Genomic DNA, 21629 nt, shown 5'->3' with positions numbered 1-21629 from the left:
AAAGTTCCCAAGCTGCTACACCACATCATCCATAATCAGTTGTAGGGCAGCGCTACAAGTGGAGGAAGAGCAGGCAGCAAGGGGAACTTCTTCACAACTAGATGTCAATAAACACAGGATTTACAGCCGTGTTACAAGGTAAACTCACACTGAATCCCATGAGTCACAATGCTGCTGATGCAAAGCTAACATTTGGGTGTCGTGTTGCGTTTCTGACTCTTCTGTAGTGTGACGAGGATCCAGGGTGGATTTACTACTCAAACTACAAGGCCTCTTAAAACAGAGGCGAACACATAAAATGACCCAATAACAAAAAAAATCACTCACTGAAGAAACAACCAAACCATTATTTCTGGGACAGAGTGACAAAATGGTAAAAAGCTTGAACTCCAAATGAAAAGGAAAAAAAACAACAACAACAACTGGTCCTTAACTCAGAGATTCAATCAGTTCACTTGCACTGAAACAGAAAATCCAATAAGAGTGACTGAACAGTAATCACAACTTATTACATGGAAAAACTGTATTTTGAAGAGACACATTCTGATGTGAATACTCTGAAAATGAATTTCACCCAAATGTTGATAATAACCCCCCCCCCCCCCCAAAAAAAAACAGGCTGCATGAATGCCTGTGAACAGAAAGGACGTGGAATTTTGGATCTTAAAAATGCTGTTACTAAACATGATCAAACTATGATCGACACCGGAATATAAATGTTATAATAATCTATGCAAATACAAAATGTAACACTTAAAAACCAAATTAAAGATAAAAGTATATTATAAATGTATGCACTTCAATTCAAATTAATTTCTGTGGATGTTATCCAGGGAGAGAATGACGTGCCCTGCCGTCACATACATGACACTGATGGAAGGTTGGATTAATGCTGTCGTGGGGAGAGATTACGCTGGAGATAAACCTGCTGAAAATTCAGTTTTTAGAAGAACCCCTTCATCCTCGCACCCTCTGTGACAATGCAACAAAGACGTCAGACAGCATGAAAGTTAATTTTCACCAAATGTCCTTTTCATCCTCTCTTCCATCTGGATTTATAAGTGTCACATCAAAATTAAGGTTATGCAGTGATTTGTCTGTGGTGGTTGAGCTTGTAGTTTAGGTCCTCCATGGCCGTAGGGGGCAGCAGCAGTCTGGAGGCATCAGTTCACCCGGACGGGCCACCACTGGAGGTAAACCTATGTGGATTGTACAAAACTGCTCCCCCCACTTTTTTTTTTTTTTTTACACTTTACTGCTCCAAAGAGATGTTGGGAACAAAATGTAGGAGACAGACCACAGCAAGTAGTACGCACACGCTGGAGGGAAGGACGAGCAGAACACCATGACGATTCCTGGAAATTAAGAATTAGAATAAGAAAATTACATTTTTGCTGAGCACTTTACATGATGTCCACAGAACATTCATCATCCTCCCTACTGTCAGAGGACAGCTGAGAGCTCGTGCAAGCTACTCCACAGACATGCTTTCCTGCCTCCATAGAAAAGTCACATGCAAACTCAAATCGCTGGCCAATGAGACACGTGAGATAAAACTGTTAGTGAAAGTGTTTTTGTTCCAATGATTTAATTTAGGCGGCACGGTGGTGCAGTGGTCAGCACTGTTGCCTCACAGCAAGAAGGTTGTGGGTTGGAGTCCCGGCTGCAGCACAGGATCTTTCTGTGTGGAGTCTCCATGTTCTCCCTGTGCCTGCGTGGGTTCTCCTCTGTACTCTTGCCTCCTCCCACCGTCCAAAGACATCAAGAGGGGACCAGGATGATCCTGAAGTCGGAGTACCAGAGAGAACCCATGCAGGCACAGGGAGAACATGCAGACTCCACACAGAAAGATCCTGTGCTCCAGCCGGGACTCCAACCCACAACCTTCTTTCTGTGAGGCGACGGTGCTGACCACTGCACCACCGTGCCGCCTGCTACTGGATTGTGTTCTTCTTTAATCCTGTTACATTCATGACAGCAGGTGTGACTGAATCACAGCAGAGGATCAAATCATATCAAGCAATCAACGCAAACCTGCGCCAAAGAAGCTACAAGCGTACAGAACATAAAAGTACACATCAAAACCTGCTCATCAATAACATTTACAGTAACCAACCTGGAACGCATTCAATACCATCACCAGGGGCTTCTACCCTCAAGTTTTCTGAGTATTACATAAGAAATGGGTTTTCTAGATTCTACAACCAGATTATTTGCAGAAGCCAAAGCTTCTTTTAATCATTTCACAGGGACTCGGGGAATCCGATGGCCTCAGGCCTACAACAGGATCCAGGATCTACAGGATATAAAACCTTGTTTCAGACTTTTTTCTTCAGATCTGCAGGAACCCCACTTTAAAAATGCATCCCTACAATCCCTCAACACCTCATGCACCTCTGTAAACTGTTGTTCCTCACTTCTCTCTCTCCCCTCAGATGTTGTCAAAGCTCTGATGCACGCAAGACAAATCCCAAAACTGACCAAAATGGAAGCCATAATATATTGCATTGATATCCTTACAGCTAAATATGTCCAACTTTTCAACAGTTACCTTTGATATTGCTTTTATATTTTTTTTAGTAACTATAAAGAATAAATCCCATTGAATTGTAGCTGGTGGTGGCAGATGTTAAATACTCAATAAATACTTCAATTTCAAATACTAAAACCCTATTAAAAATTCATGAATAATAGTATTCATCCGATCTGATAATCATCATGCATTCTACTTTCGATTTTTCAAGTTTACCTCCAGCATAGACTACTTTCTTCCAGGCCTGGGACTCCAGGACTCTGTCGTGAGGGTAGAAGTTCTGACTGATCATAAAGAGGATCATGGCCACGGCGATGACCCGCAGCATGACCATGTTTCCCCCTGACAGCAGGGAGGCACTGGCTAGGATGGCTGAGGAATAGATGCAGGGCAGGCCGCGATACATGAACGGGATTCCTAGGGACCAAAGGAGAAAGAAGCTCCAGCATGAGCGGTGGGTGCACTGACTCATGTCGCAGGAGTACAACTGACCTGTATCACAGTATCGCTATCTTTGAGTTGAGACGCAACCTCCTCTTACCGCGAAAAAACACTAAACCAGTTATTCTGCATCCTGCTAGAGTGTCAGTACGCTGTGTAAGCTCAGTACATTACAGAGACAGAATGAGACTGATGACAGTGATTTGTCTTTATTTTTGATGTCCAATTTAAAAAAAAAACATGTAATTGACCACACAGTCGCCTGAGGTGTAGCCAGATTCCATCCGTCTCCTCTCATAGCAGCAGGCACGCAGACATAACAACCAACGACAAGTGGCTGTGTGCATTGGTGAGTAATGGGAAAGTCAGACTCAGGTAGTTATGTAGTCAACACTAAAAGTGTTTTTTTTTTTTTCTCTTAATGTTACCTGAGGCTATCCGCTATAAGAGCTGGGCATTATGGAACAATTTTTCCAGTTGGCTAGCTCCGCCCTTTTAACCACCGCCTGCCGAAATGTTCGTGCACGTGTCAGCACGCGCATTACGTGGTGTGTCAAGGGAGCAAAGGCTTCCTGTTTGAATGCAGGTCTGTAGGACTTAAAGCATCGGCACAGCAAAAGACTCCACTGGAGCACACAGATCATCGTATTAGTAGGTTGCATGGCTGACATTCCACTTTGTGTTCCGCGCACCTCAATAAAAAGTACAATCCTGTGTGCTCCCATGGAATATTTTGCTCCATTGATAACATGCAGCATTATGTCTGACTTCATTTTTTCGCTGCCATCCAAGTCTGAATCCACGAACCATTGGCACGATTTGCAACAATTTTAGATGGAAAACATAAACCCAACATAACAGACCCAGAATGCTGAGAGACTTACCGCTTGAGAAGAAACAGAGACGGACAAACACAGATAGGACGTAGCACATGCACAGGATGTTGTCCAGCAGATCAGGCGTCCGCAGGAGCAGCGACGTCGCTATCCCGAAGGTAGTGAAGTCAGCAAAATCATCCAGCTTTGCGCCTGAAAATGGGCATGAAAATAAAGTAGATTTGGTATTCTGAATAATCTGTCAGGTATTTTTTGATCATGTGTGTTTTGCATTCTTTCAAAGCTGGTGAATATCCATACATCATCTTTTCTGTATGGCCGTCTCCAGTGTTACTGACCCGTGACGGTGGTATGTGTTCCTGCAAAAATCTCCAAATGGAAATTTCAGTGTCAGCCCAACGGCCAACCATTCTATAAACAACATTCTCTCCTGCCTTGTCTCTTTATCCCTCAGGAGCACGGAGCATGTTTTCAGCAGATGAGGAAGAGGTGATTCATGCCGCCGCTCAAATGAACGAGGTGGAATTCCAAAGCCCAGGGTCAACAATTTTAGCAATTTCAGATATGCAGAGAAGCCAAAGCAAAGGGATAAAATAGACAATTGGGACATGATCCCATGGAATTAGGCTGCTTAATCAGAAAGTGATTGTTCATTTGACAAAATACGTGGGGGGGCACAACAACATCCACCTGCAAAGTCATGCAGAAAAACCCCGTCGGGACACAAAGCCCCCTGAAATGTGCAGCCAGCAATGTATCACCTCAGAGCTATTTTGGGCTTGAGAGAAAATGTCAACGTGCACACTTGAATTAATTTTATCCGAGCTATTTTTTGCCTCCTGATTAACTAAATATAGAGATTCAATCGTTTGAAATCATGCCGCTGATAGGACGTTTAATATGTGCTGTTACAGTGGTTGCACCTATTTTACAGTACAACGTGCACATTTGCTCGAACTGAATTACATTTCATTTCGCCTCCTTATTCTGTCTGACCAGGCTCCCACTGCAACGTTTTTTTCTCCCTTTTTTAGATGGAAATTGCTAAAGAGGGAGCCGTCATCAGCAGCCAATCACAGCATTTGACGTTACTCTTGATTGGCACTGGTCAGCCAGTGTGAACCGCTTGAGGAGAAAGTTGAATGACTACATATACTTACACAATAAATGAACGATATCCCATTCGCTGGACCTCATTTTTACCACTACAGACATCCAAGCCAGCGGCACACCTCAACATGATTTGCCCACTTCAGACCATCCTTAGCCCCAAGAGCATCAGCGTCAAACGCCCAGCCACAGGCGAGAAGTTCGACCCAGCCAGCAAGGCTTCCTGCTCTGAGCGCTGCTATTAAAAACAGTCCAGCATCAGCAAACCATCCCAAATCTCTGCTAGCTTAGACGTGTCTTGCTGCGGTTACAAATGATATATACCATCGTTCATTCTAGGACTAACCAAAAGAACTCCTCGTATCTTTGCTCATGGAAACTGCTAGCATTAGCAAGTTACCAGTGCTACCAATGTTTCCTCTAACTGAAGCAAGACTTTCATCTCATTAATATTCAAAGTGTAGGGGGGACGATGTGATTAACATTTTGAATTTTCATGGAATGTGGAAGAACGCTGAAAGTGTGGTGGTGAATTAAAACAGATCATCAGAAGATTATTATTGCTAGAACACGATATGATCTAATTACATGATATCGAGTCTCCTGACCAATGAATACAAGAGAGGAAAAAAAGAAAGAAACAAACAAAACTCCAAATGCACTTTAAAATATGTTTGATTTGCCTTGAGTCAGAGGCTCTGTAAGACGATCCAGAGTGGTTCAACAGTTTCTTTTTACTGGTTCTCTTTGTGGCTAAATTAGAAAGTCCTGACAGAGGACTGAGCAGCTCTGCCAACACCCCAGTTAAAGTTTATCTTTGGTTGGAGCTATTGACCACAGCACTCCACTTACCCAGTGCAGAGCAGGCATCGAGTCGCCTAGCAACTGCTCCATCTGCCAAATCCAGCAGGTAGCCAATCAGGACCAGCCAACATGCAGCATGATGGTGCCTGAACAAAACAGAGTGCATTGTTTAATGACAGCAAGGCTTTTCAAAGGGGTGCATATTTGCAGGCTCCCAACAGAGGGAAAGAGCTGAAACTGGAGTTGTTTTAAAAATACAGCTCTATTTTTGTCTTCTTTTTTTTTTAATAACAGATCTGATCTTGGTCTGGGCCTTTGGTGCAGCTCATCTGGTCAGAAACTTGCTGTCAGTGACAAATAAGCATTTTCTACAGAGGCTCTGATGGGCAAAACGTCAATTAATACGAGTGGCTCTATCTTGAAGCTATGAGGTAACAGCCACATCATCCAAGAGCTTGCTTACTGATGATAAAACACCTGGTGAACAACGGAATATGCAGACCAGTCAGAATATGTGCCAAAGGCCCCATGTTGTTTGAATGATTTCTTTTGTTATCTGCTGTGGTGGTTGATAAATACAGGTTCTAGTGAATGCTGACTATGTTTCCTCAGAGTTTCCTCAGAAAATCATTTAAAAAATAAAACTTATTTTTATTGCAATGTCCTGACGTGTTCTGTGAAACACATCGCCCCTGAGGACCACCACGACAGCAGAAGTTTTATTTTTGTCGATGCCTGCCACATCCTCAGCTTCACATTCCACTTATCTTCCATCGTTTCAGATTGAAAATCTCATCCACACATAGGCTCAACGATCAGGGCCACATTATAGACTTTTGTCCACTCTGCCTAATGTTGCAAAGAGTCAAATCCAATAATGGCATGTTCACTCACCCATTCAGGCTGCTGAGAATAGAGGCCATGCCCATGACCATGTTGGCAACTGACAGAGCGTTTGCTGCATTTTTTCGTGCAAACTCCTTGACCTGGAGTCCTGTGGCCTGATCACTCAGAAAGAGCTTGTTGGTACACTGGAAGAGACCTGAGACCAAACAACAAGAGCAGTTAGCAGCTGCCTGTGTCAGCCCATTAACCTCTGCTGTGGTTTCAGGAAAAGCTACGGCTATGATCGGGGGACCATACCTGCTGACCTTTGAACAAATGTGTCTAAATAGTTTACAAATTATCTTCCACTTTGAGCTGGACAAGGGTAATCTTGTTGCTTTATAAATAGCAATCATTACTGATTCATCTTTTTGTGTACTCCCTATCAAACAACCAAATGCTGAGAGTTCCTTTTTTTTGAAATACTGTGCTTAAAAGTATTACTACCAAACCGATTCTCACATCTTATGTAGAAGAAGCATCACTTACCAAGATGTATGTTTATTGGACGGAGACCAACCTTTACGATTTATTCATCCCTTTTCAGATCACTAAAATGCATTTCGTTACGATGCATTCATTCAATCAGGGCTGTGCAGCGGACAGCATGCATCATTTAGAGCATCATCTCCTGTCACATGATGCGGCATGTCTAACAGCTGTGTATGGCTGCCACCGCAGGAGAAACAAAAACTGATCGCTCGTCGCAAGAACAAGACACGTTTGCACTGTAACGCGAATTCACATTTACTTTTTACGTTATAACTAGAAACTTTGTGTGTTTTTACAATTAACTATCTTGGTGGCTTGGATCTGATATTTGAATGAGGGAGTGCCAAGCACGGAAACACGTAAGCTAAGGAATTTAAAGCGTGAGCTGGTGAGATTCTTCTGTTAATGATCTCTTGTCTGCACATCATTTACTTGTTCTGACTTGAACAAAAGCATTGCAAACTTATCTCATCTTCATGCAAACTTATGCAAAGTTATGTCATAACTTTAGAAATTTTTCATGTTAGAAGATGAGAAATTTGTCCGTTTTAAACTGTGAAAATGTCTTCATTTTTCACGGGAAAAAATTCTAGTAATAACAGTGATAAACTTTTCACATTATAAAATGTGTTTTTCTATTTCTAGCATGGCAGGAATACACTGCTGTAATATCTATGTGTTAAATAATTAGCAGATTCCAATATCACATGCAATTAACATCAATATCAAGAAAATATTTTCATCGGAAACATTTCATAATGATTCAGTATCTTAATCTTAACATGTGAAGTGTGAGCCCATCAGGGGTCAAATACACACAAAAACTGTTGTGGGGAAGCTACGGACATTCAGGGATCTACCACATACACGCCATCGGCTACAGTGAGTGTGAGTTGCACCTACTACATTGACATACCAGTCATGTGATCAATAAGCCTGATCAAACGTAGTGACCTGAGACAAGGACATGGCAGCAGCACTCACGTAGCTGACTGATCAAATCTATCACCGCCGCTGCAGCATGGCTGTCAATGCAACTCGTGGAATAAAGACACATCTTCGCTGTTCTCCTTGTTTACACTCATCACGTACTTTTTTCAACTAAAATAATAAGAATAAAAAACTTGGAGGAATAGCTTGATGTGTTTAGTTGCACTGATTACTGAATGTGCAGGATTGACTAAAGTAAAAGCTACACTACAAGTCAGCATGATGCCATGGCTGCTGATCATCCAGCCAAAAACTGCTCCCTCTGCTCTGATTGTTTGTTTTTTTTAATGAAGACAAAGAAATCTTTGTTTTCTGTCCAATTTCCTCAAAATCCCTGCCCAAGATGGTATGCTCAGATAACGACACGCACGGATATTTTATACGTTTCAAATGTTGCAGTAGCAACCCTTAAAATGTTTTTCACCCTGAACTTCCTGTGATTCCAAAGCCAGACGAGTTCAAGAGACTCTTCATCTGAAAGAAAACAGCGCATGAGACAGAGCATACAGCCAACAACAACTTACACTTTTACTGCAAGACAGCATGCTTTCACTTCTCATTTTATCATTTATCCAAAATCATGGAAAAACAGGAGTCACTGCTGATGACATTCTGCATTGGATCAGAATATTACTTCCAGCTTAACTACAGGAAAAGGATGGACTACAATTACAGAGCCGCATGTGCAGCTTGACTCTACCCGCAAGATACTGCTGTCTCAGAAGTTAATAAAAAAGAAAAAAAAAGAAGAAGATAAAGCCAGAGCCAGACACTGTCAATTTCAAGCAGGTCTCTATTTCTGGATTGATGCCTAATGAGGGCAAAGCATGATGGGAAGGTCCACATTACATAATGCCCTGTTATGTTACCTGGTAACAACTAAAAGACTAAAAGAAAAACAAGGAAAACTGTTCACAACAAGAAGAATCGACTGCCGACCAGTTCGACTTTTTATATGATGACAGAAAAAGCAGACTTGTATATTAAGTGTACACCTGACGCGCTGAAGCAAATTCCAAAAAATGCAAGTGGGTGTGGTTTTATGGATTTCCAAAGACCTCACTTATCATCAACACAAAAACAAAAGCCGCTTTGTTGTAAAATATCTCATGGGAAGTTAAGAAGTTGTATTTTATCCACTCCCTGGATCCTGTTTTGGTACAAACCCCTTACCCACACCTCTAAAGATTCCCTATTGTTAGCTTAATGAGCCAGGCAGTACTTTCTTGTCTGATTGCAATAAATCATGAATATATGTCTTGTTGTATCTTTTCAGTGTTACTGAATAATTTCTCTCAGCCCTTTACTAAATCTAGGTTCTACGTCTACAAGCAGATTAAAGCCATTTTCCACATCATCATAGCTCTCCCGCCTCCTGCTCTGTGTTTACTTTTACGAGATGAATAATCCCGTCACATTTCATTCATCCAAACATCGATCTGGTCCCAACGTTAGTGGCTGTTTACATGTTCAGTTGGATCCAAGCTGAATTTGGCTTTAACCTCTGCACCCACATCCACGTACCGTCATCCAGACTATGAGAGGAGACTGAGAAACAAGGAGTGAAGTACCTACCGGAGGAGGTAGTCAGGAGGATCATGACTGACTCTGGATCAAAGGACAAACAGCTGAAAGACAAACAGAACATTTCTTACTCATACATGTACAGACAGGACATCGTATTTTAATAATGTGCAAACTTTGGTATCAAAAACAACTCACTGAATAACCCTTAGTAAGATTTTAGGAGACAAGTTTTCTTATCCAACTATCAAACCTTTTATCAATTTTTGTGTCCTACTTCTATGAAATCACATCATTTTTTTTTGTTCATTATTCAAAGCAACTATCTCTCATAAACTATAGTTTAAGGGAAGATACTCTGTCTTTTTAAGGCTTCCCATACTCCAGAAACCACCTGCTGGTCTCCTCTCAGCTGTGGCCTGAACGCCTGCAGGGCTCCAGCCGCAGCACCAGCCCTCATCACTACACTACAGCAGCCTATAACGCTGCGCCCGGCTGCTGGCGCCCCATCCGCGCAGGAGCATCACCTCGCACAGGCAAAAGCATGAAATCCTCCAGTGTTAACAGATGAAAAATACTGTCAAGGCTCGCATCTGAGCAGCCTGCGAGGAGAGTGGAATAACTGCGTCACAATTAAACAGCCCGACGGTGCAAATCAGAGGTTTTTCTTTCCACCTTTAAAAATAAGTGCTTTAAACGTGAAGATGCGCGGTGTTTCTCCTCTTACCTGAGATGATCTCCACAAACTATGGAGACTGCACAAATCAAATGATGCAACAACACCACGGACCTAATTTATTTTTCTGTTATTTATTTTTTCTTTCTTGCCTAAATCCTACTTTAACTGTATGGTGCGTAAAGTTATCAGTGGCATATACCGTAGATAATATATATGGCCGTTTACCTGTCAACTTCACAGCCGCTTTTCAGCGCGTCCTCCTTTTAAAGCGCAAGAACAAATCCGCTGGAATATTCCACCGGAAGTGACGTGCCTATTGTTGTTTTTTTGAGTGAATATTTTGGAGGAATTGTTTGATGGTACATGCTGATAATGAGTGCAGGAATGCGTGCAGAACACACGATTTATACAACGTGAGAACATTTTAAAGTGCGGAGACTTTTGGTTTTGTTTTTTATTTATTTTTTTTCATTAAAGCTGTTGTGATAATAAAAAGCAACGGGATTTATGTTTGGAATAGGAGGGTTTTTTTGGCAATTTATGTGTCATAATCATGTATATTAAATTATAATATGTTTTAGTAATCTGAGAGAGAGTGAGAGAGAGAGAGAGAGAGAGAGAGAGATAGAGTGTTGTGGCCCCAAGATTTCCTACTTTTTGAAAAATGTAAAGTAGCAAGACGCAGCCTGTTGTACCTACAATTGTATGAATCAGAGTTGGAATATTTTAAATCTCATGGCAATGAATAAACGGATCAAATTGTGGGGGAAAATCTCTCAGGCATGATGAAACAAAACTGTGGGATTAAGATTTATCTTGCGTTTATTAACAAATTGTGGAAACAGGTTTGATCATGTGGTCACAAATTTACCAAATTGACGAGGACTCATACGTTGTCACTGCAAAAATAGTGTTGTCATTCTCATGGCCACTGCAGCGCAACAGTCACCACATCATGGACTGCATACATGTCGAATTGCACAGCGCAGGTTTGCAAGTACATTTCTCTCACTACACATTAAACTCACGTTAAAAATATGAAGTGCATTTCCATGCACACAAACCTGCATAATGTATGATATAAAAAAAACCCTCCCATTTTCTCATGAAGATGGCCTTCGCTCAGTCTCCAAAACTCAAATAAACAGGCATTGGGGGTAAATTGTTTGATATTTGATTTGTTCCTGATGACAAATTAAAATGACAGACAGGTGTGGTGGCATTTTCTGTTTAGATAAAGAACAAAGGTTGCGTTTTACTACAGTAAAGTCTGCCAGCACACTGGAATAAGATGCATTTCATGCTGTTGCACGGCGGTGCAATGACACTTGCATACAGTAACATAGCAGCAAGTTAATGTGCTCTCTTCTGTGCTGTCCTTCCTTCCTTCCTTTGAAATGAAACAAAAAGGCACTGTAAGGAATTCTAAAAATTAGCTAATTATATTCTAATAGTGATGACACAGCCTCTATGATTTATTAGGATTCAAACAGAGAGCAGAAAGAAAGCGGGCAGGTGAAGCGGATCTTGTAGTCTTGACAGCGTTTTCCACCAGGCTGCCCTTCATTCACGCAGGCAAAACCACCAGAAGCATCATACCTGAAATATGATAATGATGTCAGTGTTTGTCACGAGCAGAAATGGATGCAAAAACAAATGCAACTCGTGGTTATAAATTCCCGGCATTTGTCCCACAGCTCACATTTGAAAGACGTCTCCAGTCTTGTGTGCTGGGACACCAGACACCGTCATGGCTTCAACGGCTATAGGCTGAGAGCAGACCTGACTGGGATACACCATATGCAGCTGGAGGTGTGTCTCATAGTCGCCCCGCCCAGTGGGATCGTCTTCATCAAACCAGCGTGTCCTGCAACCTGCAAAAAACATTCACAGATGCATTTGCCATCGTCCTCTTATTTAAAGATGTCCGAGTTTTGATTGACAGTTTGAGCCACAAACATCTCCAATGGCTCTCTGATTTTCAGCTTTTTGGCTCAGAATAAAACAAAAACCACAACTTTTTAGGGTGAATCGACCCTGAACTGACCTAAAAACTCACCCTGACAGAAGTCTGAGGGACAGGTCAGGATCACTTGATAATCCTCACACTGTTTATTCTCCTGGTTTTCATTGATGCATGCCAAGCCAAAACTTACATCATAGCTGGAATAGAAAAGAGAAGCATCCATAATGAAAAGGCCACTCAGATTCTACTTCATGTTTGATGACTGAGACATGCGCCTACGCCAGGATCGTGTCGCCTGTGAGTTCCACAGGTAATCCACTTGTTGTTTTGGCCTCAATCTTATCTGGATTTTTGCAGACTTGACCAGGGAAAGTCCTCAGCAGCCTAAATATGGACTCCACATCCCCTTCCTCCGACGGGTCATCGCTGTTCAGCCACTGTGTGCGACACTCCTCAGACACTGACAACAAACGCGGACAAGAACCAGGGATGAGGTTGATCATGACAGACATTTTTTATTTCTGAATTTAAAGTGACCATACAGTTAAACCTCCTATGATGTGCAAAAGCATCTTGGGAACCATCCCATTAACATCGAGATGGACTGCATTTCCGAAATATTAGGAATTTGGCAGCTTTTTCTTGCAGATCTACACAATATTTCATAAGATGTGTGCACTACCTTCAGTGTAGTGCTAGAAGCTGGTATTATTTGGAGTTGCTTTGTTCCGTGACGTGGAAGCAATTGTGGAAAAAAAATATGGAATTTGCAGTATACATAAAAAGAAAGAACTCACATTCATACAGCACTTCTGAAGACCGAGTTTATTCGTCTTATCACAGATCTTGTGGAGTCCTGAGGGTTCTAGCAGTGCCTACCTTGACAGAACTCTGTCGGACACGTAAATCTGACTCTGTAATCTTCACAAGTCCTGCTGCCCTGCTCTGCATTAACGCAGGCGAAACCATAGGTGGCGTCGTAACTGCAAGAAAGAGGGAAAGAGGGGAGACGAGATAGAGTTGAGGAGGTGACACATATTTTTTTCAGGTCAACACAGAAGTTTGCATCGCCATGTTTTCCCTAAACAAAGAGAAGAAGTGACACTACATTGGATTTTCTACCGTTGACAGAAATATGCTTTGTGGTAAACAAACATTTATGAGAATAAAATGTTTTTTCCATGTCAAATAATTATATCTTTTAAAAAAAATGATTAATGATGTTTTTTAAATTATTGAAATGAGTTCATTATCAATCATTTTAAAACTTTATTGATGAGGTGAATCTCACATCAAGAAGTCATCCTTTGTGCTGGAGGCGGGGTCTCCAGAGATGGTCTGGACCTCAACGGCTATCGGTTGAGGGCAGATTTCGCTGGGGTGCATGGTGATCAGGTCACCGAGGACCTCGAAATCCCCATTACCTGTCGGGTCATCATGGTCGAACCAGCGCGTCCTACACTCTGAAGGAGAGAGAGACGGATGAATACGATATTCAAATGCAAGTGCAATATCTCACGTATTACTGTAAATACATCATTACATAAGTTGGTGTTGTCACGTACCTGAGCAGAACTGTCCGCTGCAGGTGAACATGACCTTGTAATCATCACACTGTCTCCACCTCTGTTCTGAGTTTAAGCATAAAAGGCCTTGGGATGCGCTGTTACTGAAAAACACAATCACACCATCCACTTGGCTTAGGTCTCCCTATGTAAAAGAGTAAAATCAGGATTTTGGTTTTTTTTGAAGTTCTTGACTCATCATCGATTCCTTGATCCTGCGCTCTCACAGCTTCCTCAAGTCAACCCAGTTTTGTAATGTAAGTCTTTACGTATGGAAGGTGTTCCTCGAGTGCTGGGACTTGATGCCGGCAACAGTCCGAGCCTCCATGTCCACCGGGTCAGAGCAGATCCTGGTGCCGTGTTTCCTTCTCAAGTCAGGCAAGAGCTCCGAGTCCCCATCTCTGGAAACGTCCCCCTCATCAAACCAGGCTGTCTTGCAGGCTGCGGGGGGAGAATTTTACTGGAGGTCTCCATATTCCCTTCATCAAACAATGAGCCAAAAATACAGACATGCAGGGCTTACTTTCAAATGCATGTGAGGCAAACAAGTGGAGGTCTGGAGGAGGAGAGCATCTTTTATCAGTTAAAACTTTAATTTTGAGTGTGCCAAATAAAACAAATATGTAGGTTTTACTTGCGGTACCTGGAACAAGAAGACACCAAGCTGCAAAGTTCTACAAGAAGTAAGTTGAAGAGGAGATCGACTTAGAGAGGGTGTGATGAAGAACAAAACAGCTGAAAGTACAAGCCGATCAGATAAATGAAATTACCTGAAAGACAAACATGCTTCTGGTATCTGGTGGTCCTGAAGGAGGAAGAGGAGGAGGAGAGAAGAATGAAATAAATCCACGTGTGCTGCAGAAATTCTTGGTTCTCTTGTAAAGAAATTTCTTTTTTTATGAGACACGAGCAACATACAACATCACCCTGAAAAGAGCAGAGACGCGCTCTTCCACTTCTACATCACCTGTTGATGTCACATACACACAGACACAGGAGGTCTCCTGGGAGCTTGTGGGGAGTGGACAATGTTTAATGTCGGCTCCTCCCTCACAGGTTGACCCTCAGGATTTTTTTCTCATAAACCGTAAAGATACGGCTGTAAAGAAGGCGAATGATTGAAATACTGTATAAATTCAAATAAGAGAGACATTTAAGTGGTGAGTGACACGGGGATGTCCTGATGACAGTCAGTATTCTGTGTTAAGAAAAAGTCTAATGACAGTCTGAAATAGAAGTTAAAGAATCTATAGTTTACTTTATGAAGACATAATTAGTGTGTGTTTGATGCAAGATAATTTATGTTCCTGAAATCAATAAAGATTTTCTACTTCTTATCCTGTTAAGGGTGGTGGGGGGTGGAGTCTATCCCAGCAGCCTTCAGCCGAAAAGCGGGGTTCACCCTGGACAGGTCACCAGTCCATGGCAGGGCCAACACATAGAGACAGACAACCATTGGCTCTCCCAGCCACGCCTACGGTCAATTTAGAGTCTGGATTAACCTGGTCCCCTCTTGATGTCTTTGGACTGTGGAGGAAGCTGGAGTACCAGAGAGAACCCACACAGGAACAGGGAGAACATGGAGACTCCACACAGAAAGATCCTGTGCCCGAGCCGGGACTCAAAACCGGACACTGCCAACCACTGCACCACCGTGCCGCCTGCTGTTGAAGTAGTAACTGTTTTTTCTCTCTCTCTCTCTCTGCTTGCTCCTCAAATGTGGCGAATTTCAAAAGTTTTTGTTTGTTTGTTTGTTTGTTTTTCGGTGTCAGGGGCGGGGTTTGCTGGCATCAGTGCATCAACAGATCTCAGACTCTTTCAAATGACATTGAATCTTAACAACATGAAATTCTTAGGATGTGTTCTGTAAATGAATACATTACTATTTTATTTTAAACATTTTTAAAACGTTTTATATATGTTTCGTGTTTGTTAGTTTTTTTTTGTGTTTTTTTTAATACGAGAGGTACTGGATCTGCCCTAATAAGTACCGGAACACAGGGAGGCCAAAATTCAGAGGTCCCGGAGCTTGTTCCAGCAGGATCCGGCTAAAAGTAACTCCTGGCTCCACCCCCCTGCGACCCTTAGCAGGATAAGTGGTAGAAAATGGATGGATGGATGGCATCGATGCATACATTGAAAAATGGCTTATGAGTGTCATAGCCAGGGGTGAAAGTGGCTTAAAAGTCTTGTCGGAACTGTACGCCGCTGACGAAGTTTTACGGTTTTTAATCGGTTTTGGGTGATTTTTATGACAGTTTTCGGGTGTGTATTCCCCACACAACTGCAGCCCCCATAGCCCCACCCTTCCCGCGCTACCCCTGGAAACGCTTTGAAAACTGCTTTTTACAGTAACTGCCCATTACACTGCTAACAACAGGGAACAGGCAGACATGAAGAAACAGATCATCAATATCACTCAATGCTTTATTTAGCAAAATATCAGTTTACACTTTACAGTGAGTGACACAACACAAAACGTGGAAAATTTCAAGAACAATCACTAATTTGATTTTGCCCTCTGTTTTGTTTTCTGTCTCTTTTTTTCGTTCTGTGAAAGCAGAACACGTGTGGTTTTAACCTATCAAAACTAACAATACTGGTAACGTGACCCACGTGTCCGTCTGTCAGCCAACCAGAAACGCCTCGCATGCGAAGATGCGCTCATGGGCACGACTCAGTGTCAAGGCGGTTTCACACTGAACATGCAAGGCGCAGGCTGTGCGGGGGAAGTCCATTCATTGTGAATGTGGGCGCGCTGTGACGTCACATGAGCGCTAGCCAAGCCCAGCAACTCGGTAGCGCTGCGCATGCTTGTGCCCCAACCCGCGCACCGCACCACACCGCGTCTGCCGCGTTCAGAGTGAAACCGCCTTCAGACGTCATTTTCTTTATTTAAAATCGGATTTAGACAGCTTCCTTCTCCTCCTTTTTTTAGCGGAACTTCGTTCCAGCTGTGAGTACTTTACCGGAACTGTGTTATGGCCCATTTTCACCCCTGGTCATAGCTACTACGCTACCCAATCAACTCTGCTTATTCCCAAATGTGTGCACATGCACTAATCCCCCCCATCCCCAACCATCTTGTCTGTGATTGGCTGGATTGTGGTTTGTTATGTTTATGTGCATATCCTGTGCACTCAGTGTTTGTTTGCCGTTTGTGAGCCCTGCGTCGTCTCCAGAGGCCAGGCTTTTTCTTAGTGGATTCAGGGGGCAGGCAGCTCTCAAGCGGAGACGCCTATGATTTGAGACAAAAATAAAATTGCGCTGAAACCATGCAACAGCGCTTAGAGCACCTTTAATTCAGTCGTACCTGAATTCGCTTTAACTTCCTGTATTTTACAAATCACTATGAAGCACTTTTGAATTTGTCTGAAAGATGCTTCTGTAAGCAAATGATGTTTTATTGACTGACAGAAGAATATTTATCTTAAATGATCTTAATTGCTGTGGAAAATTGTGAACGTATACACATTTAAATAATTCAATCACCTGATGAGAATAATGAATTGAAGCTGCAACAGAATATCTTACTGAAACTGAGTCCCATTTATTTGAAAAGGTCAAAGGGCCTTTATTCTTCTCTGGGCATCTTTGTGCCACACAGGAAAGTCAAGAGCTGACTTGTGACGATTGAGTTTCATCACAGAACAACCGATGTATTTGCAAAAAAAGAAATTCCTTCGGGACGTGCTGTTAGACACTCCTGACAGATGGGTGTGAACTGAGGAGGATTAGTAAAGATGACACTGAGACCAAACACACCCAACTAGCCTTGAGCACGATGCAGACCTGAAACAAATGACCCCGCCGGTTCAGAGATAGAAAGTTATGCTCGCTAACTGGCCAAGAATGAGTTTAGGGTTTGCCTCATTTCTGACTGGATATTTTTTAGACCGCAAATGAAGCTAGAACAACAAGACACAAAACATCCCTGCAGGTGATGTTGAAGAAAAGGTCAGATCTTTGTGTGTCATGTTCACTTTAACAGATTTAATTAAAAAAAAACCAAAAAACAAAGACACCCAGCAGCCTTGACTAAACGGTCTTATGTAGGGGGAACTGCTCAGTTTTTACATTTGATGATTTTATCATAAAATAAAACTGTATTCTAAATAATAGCACACTCGCTGGCCACTTTATCAAGCGCACCTTGCTAGTGCCAGGCTGGACCCACTTTTGCCCTACAGAACTACCTTAATTCTTTGTGGCATAGATTCAAGAAGGTGCTGGAAATATTCCTCGCAGAGGAATGTTGACGGGATAGCATCAGATCTATCAGCTGCACATCCATGATACGGATGTCCCGTTCCACCACGTTGCAAAGGTGCACCACTGGACTGAGATCCAGACTTAGCAGATCGGGTTGTTTCCAGTTTTTGTCGAGCTCGTGTGAATTGTTGATTTTCCAAGCTGATAGCCGAGGCCCCCATTGTGTTCCTCTGCTGCTGCAGCTCTGCTTCAAGGCTGTGGTGTGTACAGAAGCGCTCTTCTTCTTCACACGGTTGCAACGGCTGGTTGTTTGAGTTGCCGTTGCTTTTCCATCAGCCCAAGCCATTCTGGTCATTCTCCTCTGACCTCAGCCATCAACAACACATTTTTACGGCTCCTCACTGGATATTTCCTCTTTTTCGAACCGTTCTCTGGAGATGGTTGTGCGCGAGAATCCCAGTAGATCAGCAATTTCTGAAATTCTCTGAACGTGCCATGTTCAAATTTATTTTAACCCCCCCCCCCCCGCCATTTCAATGCTCATTTTAACATCAGCATAACCTCTTGATCACGCCTACATGCCTCTATGCATGCATTGCCGCAATGGGACTGGCTGATCAGATACTTGCAGTACTGGCAGTTGAACAGGTGTACCTTGTGTTCGGTGCTGCAGGCTGTAGATAAAGGGAGCTTTGCAAACTGAGCCTGACTACCTTTTGATAGTTGGACAAATGTGAAGATCATTAGTTGTGTAAGAAGCGTTAACAATAATATATATATATATATAGCAAAGAGTATAACAAAAAAAAAGGTGGAGCATCTTCCTGGCCTCATGTATAAGCTCAGTTAGCCAACACATAACCTCTGAACCCCCCCGTAAGATGATTATTAGCTTCTACTTTCTCTATTAAGAGCAGTTAGCAGTGCTGTGTCACCACTGTAGGACGAGTGACTCGTCTGATTATTAACGTGCTTCAGCCTCTCTGGGGCCACTTTCTTTGTCCTATTTTTCTGAGGGGACATTCATGAACGTGTGGTTTTAGTTGCCTTTTGCTATGCTAATGCAACAAGCAAACATGATGAGGTAAGATGAGAACACTAACACCCATAGGTCAAGTTTATTCAAAAAAAATTGGTTTGGGTGTGACCTCAACAAAGAAACACCAGACATTCTAAATAGGTTCTGGAATAATATGGTAACTTTCCCAGCATCACCTCAGGGTTTAAGGATTACCTGTAGTGTTTAGGAACAACAGAGCTGCCCAAAGTAGGTCCCAAGGTCACAAATTGGGGACAACAAGGTTCCTTTTGGCCTCATAGCTTTTATACTCGGAGCTACTGGAGCAGCTGCCACAGGAGACCTTTAAACCTGCATTTGTTGCCTGACTTTTCACAATTAGAACTATACATTCTTATTCTTCATGCTGTTTTTTACCCATGTGTTTTATAACTACTCTTACCTAATTTGTTGTTTTGCTTCACTTAGATTACACTAGTTTTCACACATTATTCGATTAAATATTAAATGAATAGATATATTCAAATTTTAATTTGACCCAAGCAGCAATTTCCTCCCACACCAGTTTCCTCAATCTTTTGCTGTTGCAGCTGTATGACAAAAAAAAAAAAAAAAAAAAAGGACGAGTGTTCATACTCACGGTACGCACACTAGGATTCTTTATTCCAGAGAGGGAAAGTATTCGGAGCTCTTTCTGTCAGCGGTTGCCACGGTGAATCGCACGATCGAGGCTCCATTAACGTTGGCTTTTTTAAAGTCGTGGTGCACGCGCTTTACTCAGCGTGAACCTCCTCAGAGTTGATTAGTTTAACTCAGATCAGCTGTTCTGAAACAGAAAACTCTGAGTTTCCAATCTGAGTACCATTTCATTTCAACAGCACATCTTTGGCCCACAGCCTCCGGCAACAGAACCCAACGGCACAAAAGGAAAACACAACATTACAAATAGCACATGAATTTTGTTTTTAATTAAGAAACACCAAGGGCAGGGAAAAGAGGGGGGGGGGGCTTCAACACTGGAAATGGAACAGTCAGGCCATCCTGACAATATCTCATCTTCTACAATTTCATTCATTTATCCATCTTTTTCTGCAGCTCAGAAGCGAAACAGTTAAGTGTTAAAAAAAAAAAAATCCAAATGTCCATCATGACTAAAAGTGCACCTTTCATATACATTTGACATTTATGACCAAGCTGTAATGTCATAAAACAACCAGTGGCGATTTCTTGGGATCTATTCCATTGGGCAAAAGTGTACAGTGTATATATGAAAATCCAGTTGAAGAGCAGATACACAAAAGGTGCCCGAAGAGGAGCACACACAATCCCAGTCTGCTTCAAAGGTCTAAACCTGAACCTGGTCTCAGTCCGCATGATCACACACACCCTCCTGTCTTGATAGAGCCTAAATGTTCCAGTTCAGGATCATGTAGGAACCATTCACGTGAAGAGTGATCATTGGAACTTTATTGTGGGGGGGGGGGGGGGGGGGGGCGCTCTCTCCTTTATCAAACATGAGGGACAAACAAGGGGATGTGGGAGGCCATACACAATAACCAGAGAAGAAGAAGAAGAAGAAGAAGAAGAAGAAGAAGAAGAAGAAGAAGAAGAAGAAGAAGAAGAAGAAGAAGAAGAAGAAGAAGAAGAAGAAGAAGAAGAAGAAGAAGAAGAAGAAGAAGAAGAAGAAGAAGAAGAAGAAGAAGAAGAAGAAGAAGAAGAAGAAGAAGAAGAAGAAGAAGAAGAAGAAGAAGAAGAAGAAGAAGAAGAAGAAGAAGAAGAAGAAGAAGAAGAAGAAGAAGAAAAGCAAGCCTCTGATTGCTCTAAAACAGCAGAATCAAGCCTTGAAACAAAAAGAAAAAAACATACAATAAATAAAAATGAAGCAACTCTAACAGAAGGGATAGTGCTCACTTTTAGAATATTAATACAAATATTTAAGCTTACAAAAATGACTTCTGTGACAGTGATTGTGCCATTGTGGTTTTGTTGTGTGTTCACAAAACTAAGGCAGGCGAGCATGCTTCGTTAGAGCTACACGACGGGTCACAGCGACTGCTTCCCCCATCCCACCTGACAGGAAGTGCTGTTTAATCTCCCTCTGCAGAGCGCCGTCAAAGCTTTATAGCTTATGTTAAGTATCGCTAAAGCTACCCGACCTGAAAATGAAGAAACATCTTGAGGCAGTTCTGGGTTGACCCTCCTGAGGTTATGGATCATAAAACACTGTATACTGGGGCGATACACTGCATCTAGCTGGCTTATACACTCACTCTCATCGATACTTATATCTACCTGCAGATAGTTTTAGACATTCAAAAATATTATGAACAACCACACATAAAAATTACACCCTTCTCATTTCTTGAAAACTGCTTTTTTTTTTTTGAGATCTACTCAATCAAATGAGGCTGTGGAGGCAAACCATCATGCCGTATCACTATCAGATCAAACTAAAATGTCGTGCACATCCTCTTTTACATGGAAATATTCCTCAACAAATGACTACCATAAACACAACTATAACAGTAACTATGTGCTGTATCTTCATGTCTGATGTTAGCACCAAGGTTTCTT

General features: G+C 42.2%; 3 protein-coding genes across 21 annotated transcripts in view; all 3 read right to left on the bottom strand.

Moving 5' to 3' along the window:
• Positions 1-595: 595 nt before the first annotated feature.
• On the bottom strand, positions 596-10593 carry tmem269 (transmembrane protein 269). 11 transcript variants are annotated; one of them, XM_086213272.1, is made up of 8 exons: positions 10520-10574; positions 9667-9719; positions 8516-8565; positions 6619-6766; positions 5773-5870; positions 3859-4002; positions 2750-2950; positions 596-1355 (listed from the first exon to the last, which is right to left on the bottom strand). In XM_086213272.1, the coding sequence occupies exons 4-8, from the start codon at positions 6657-6659 to the stop codon at positions 1246-1248; spliced, it is 594 nt and encodes a 197-aa protein (XP_086069398.1). In that variant the 5' UTR covers positions 6660-6766; positions 8516-8565; positions 9667-9719; positions 10520-10574; the 3' UTR covers positions 596-1245. The 11 variants fall into 11 exon arrangements, with proteins under 11 accessions (XP_086069398.1, XP_086069399.1, XP_086069397.1 ...); XM_086213273.1 differs by lacking the exon at positions 10520-10574 and adding an exon at positions 10343-10513; XM_086213271.1 differs by having other exon boundaries at positions 8516-9719; positions 10520-10593.
• A 505-nt stretch (positions 10594-11098) lies between these two features.
• Positions 11099-19838, bottom strand: muc5.7 (mucin5.7). Of its 2 annotated transcripts, none has more exons than XM_086213248.1 (12): positions 19705-19838; positions 14596-14630; positions 14469-14499; positions 14349-14381; positions 14095-14266; positions 13826-13929; positions 13552-13723; positions 13140-13243; positions 12540-12720; positions 12354-12457; positions 11997-12168; positions 11099-11893 (listed from the first exon to the last, which is right to left on the bottom strand). In XM_086213248.1, the coding sequence occupies exons 2-12, from the start codon at positions 14608-14610 to the stop codon at positions 11773-11775; spliced, it is 1209 nt and encodes a 402-aa protein (XP_086069374.1). In that variant the 5' UTR covers positions 14611-14630; positions 19705-19838; the 3' UTR covers positions 11099-11772. The 2 variants fall into 2 exon arrangements, with proteins under 2 accessions (XP_086069374.1, XP_086069375.1); XM_086213249.1 differs by having other exon boundaries at positions 19696-19830.
• Positions 19839-20590: 752 nt separating this feature from the next.
• The window catches only part of hspg2 (heparan sulfate proteoglycan 2), a 106533-nt gene continuing 105494 nt past the window's right edge, over positions 20591-21629 (bottom strand). For all 8 annotated transcript variants that reach the window (XM_086213247.1, XM_086213239.1, XM_086213241.1 and 5 more), the window contains one exon: positions 20591-21629. This exon is cut by the window's right edge and continues 1045 nt beyond it. The gene's annotated coding sequence lies outside the window, so the exon portion shown is untranslated.

The sequence above is a fragment of the Aulostomus chinensis genome, chromosome 9 (assembly GCF_037954235.1).
Source record: "Aulostomus chinensis isolate RoL2024-O1b breed Wild chromosome 9, RoL_Achi_v1.0, whole genome shotgun sequence".
Lineage (NCBI taxonomy): Eukaryota > Metazoa > Chordata > Actinopteri > Syngnathiformes > Aulostomidae > Aulostomus > Aulostomus chinensis.
Note: the sequence above shows the minus strand (reverse complement) of the source record. Positions and strands in the feature narration are given on the sequence as shown.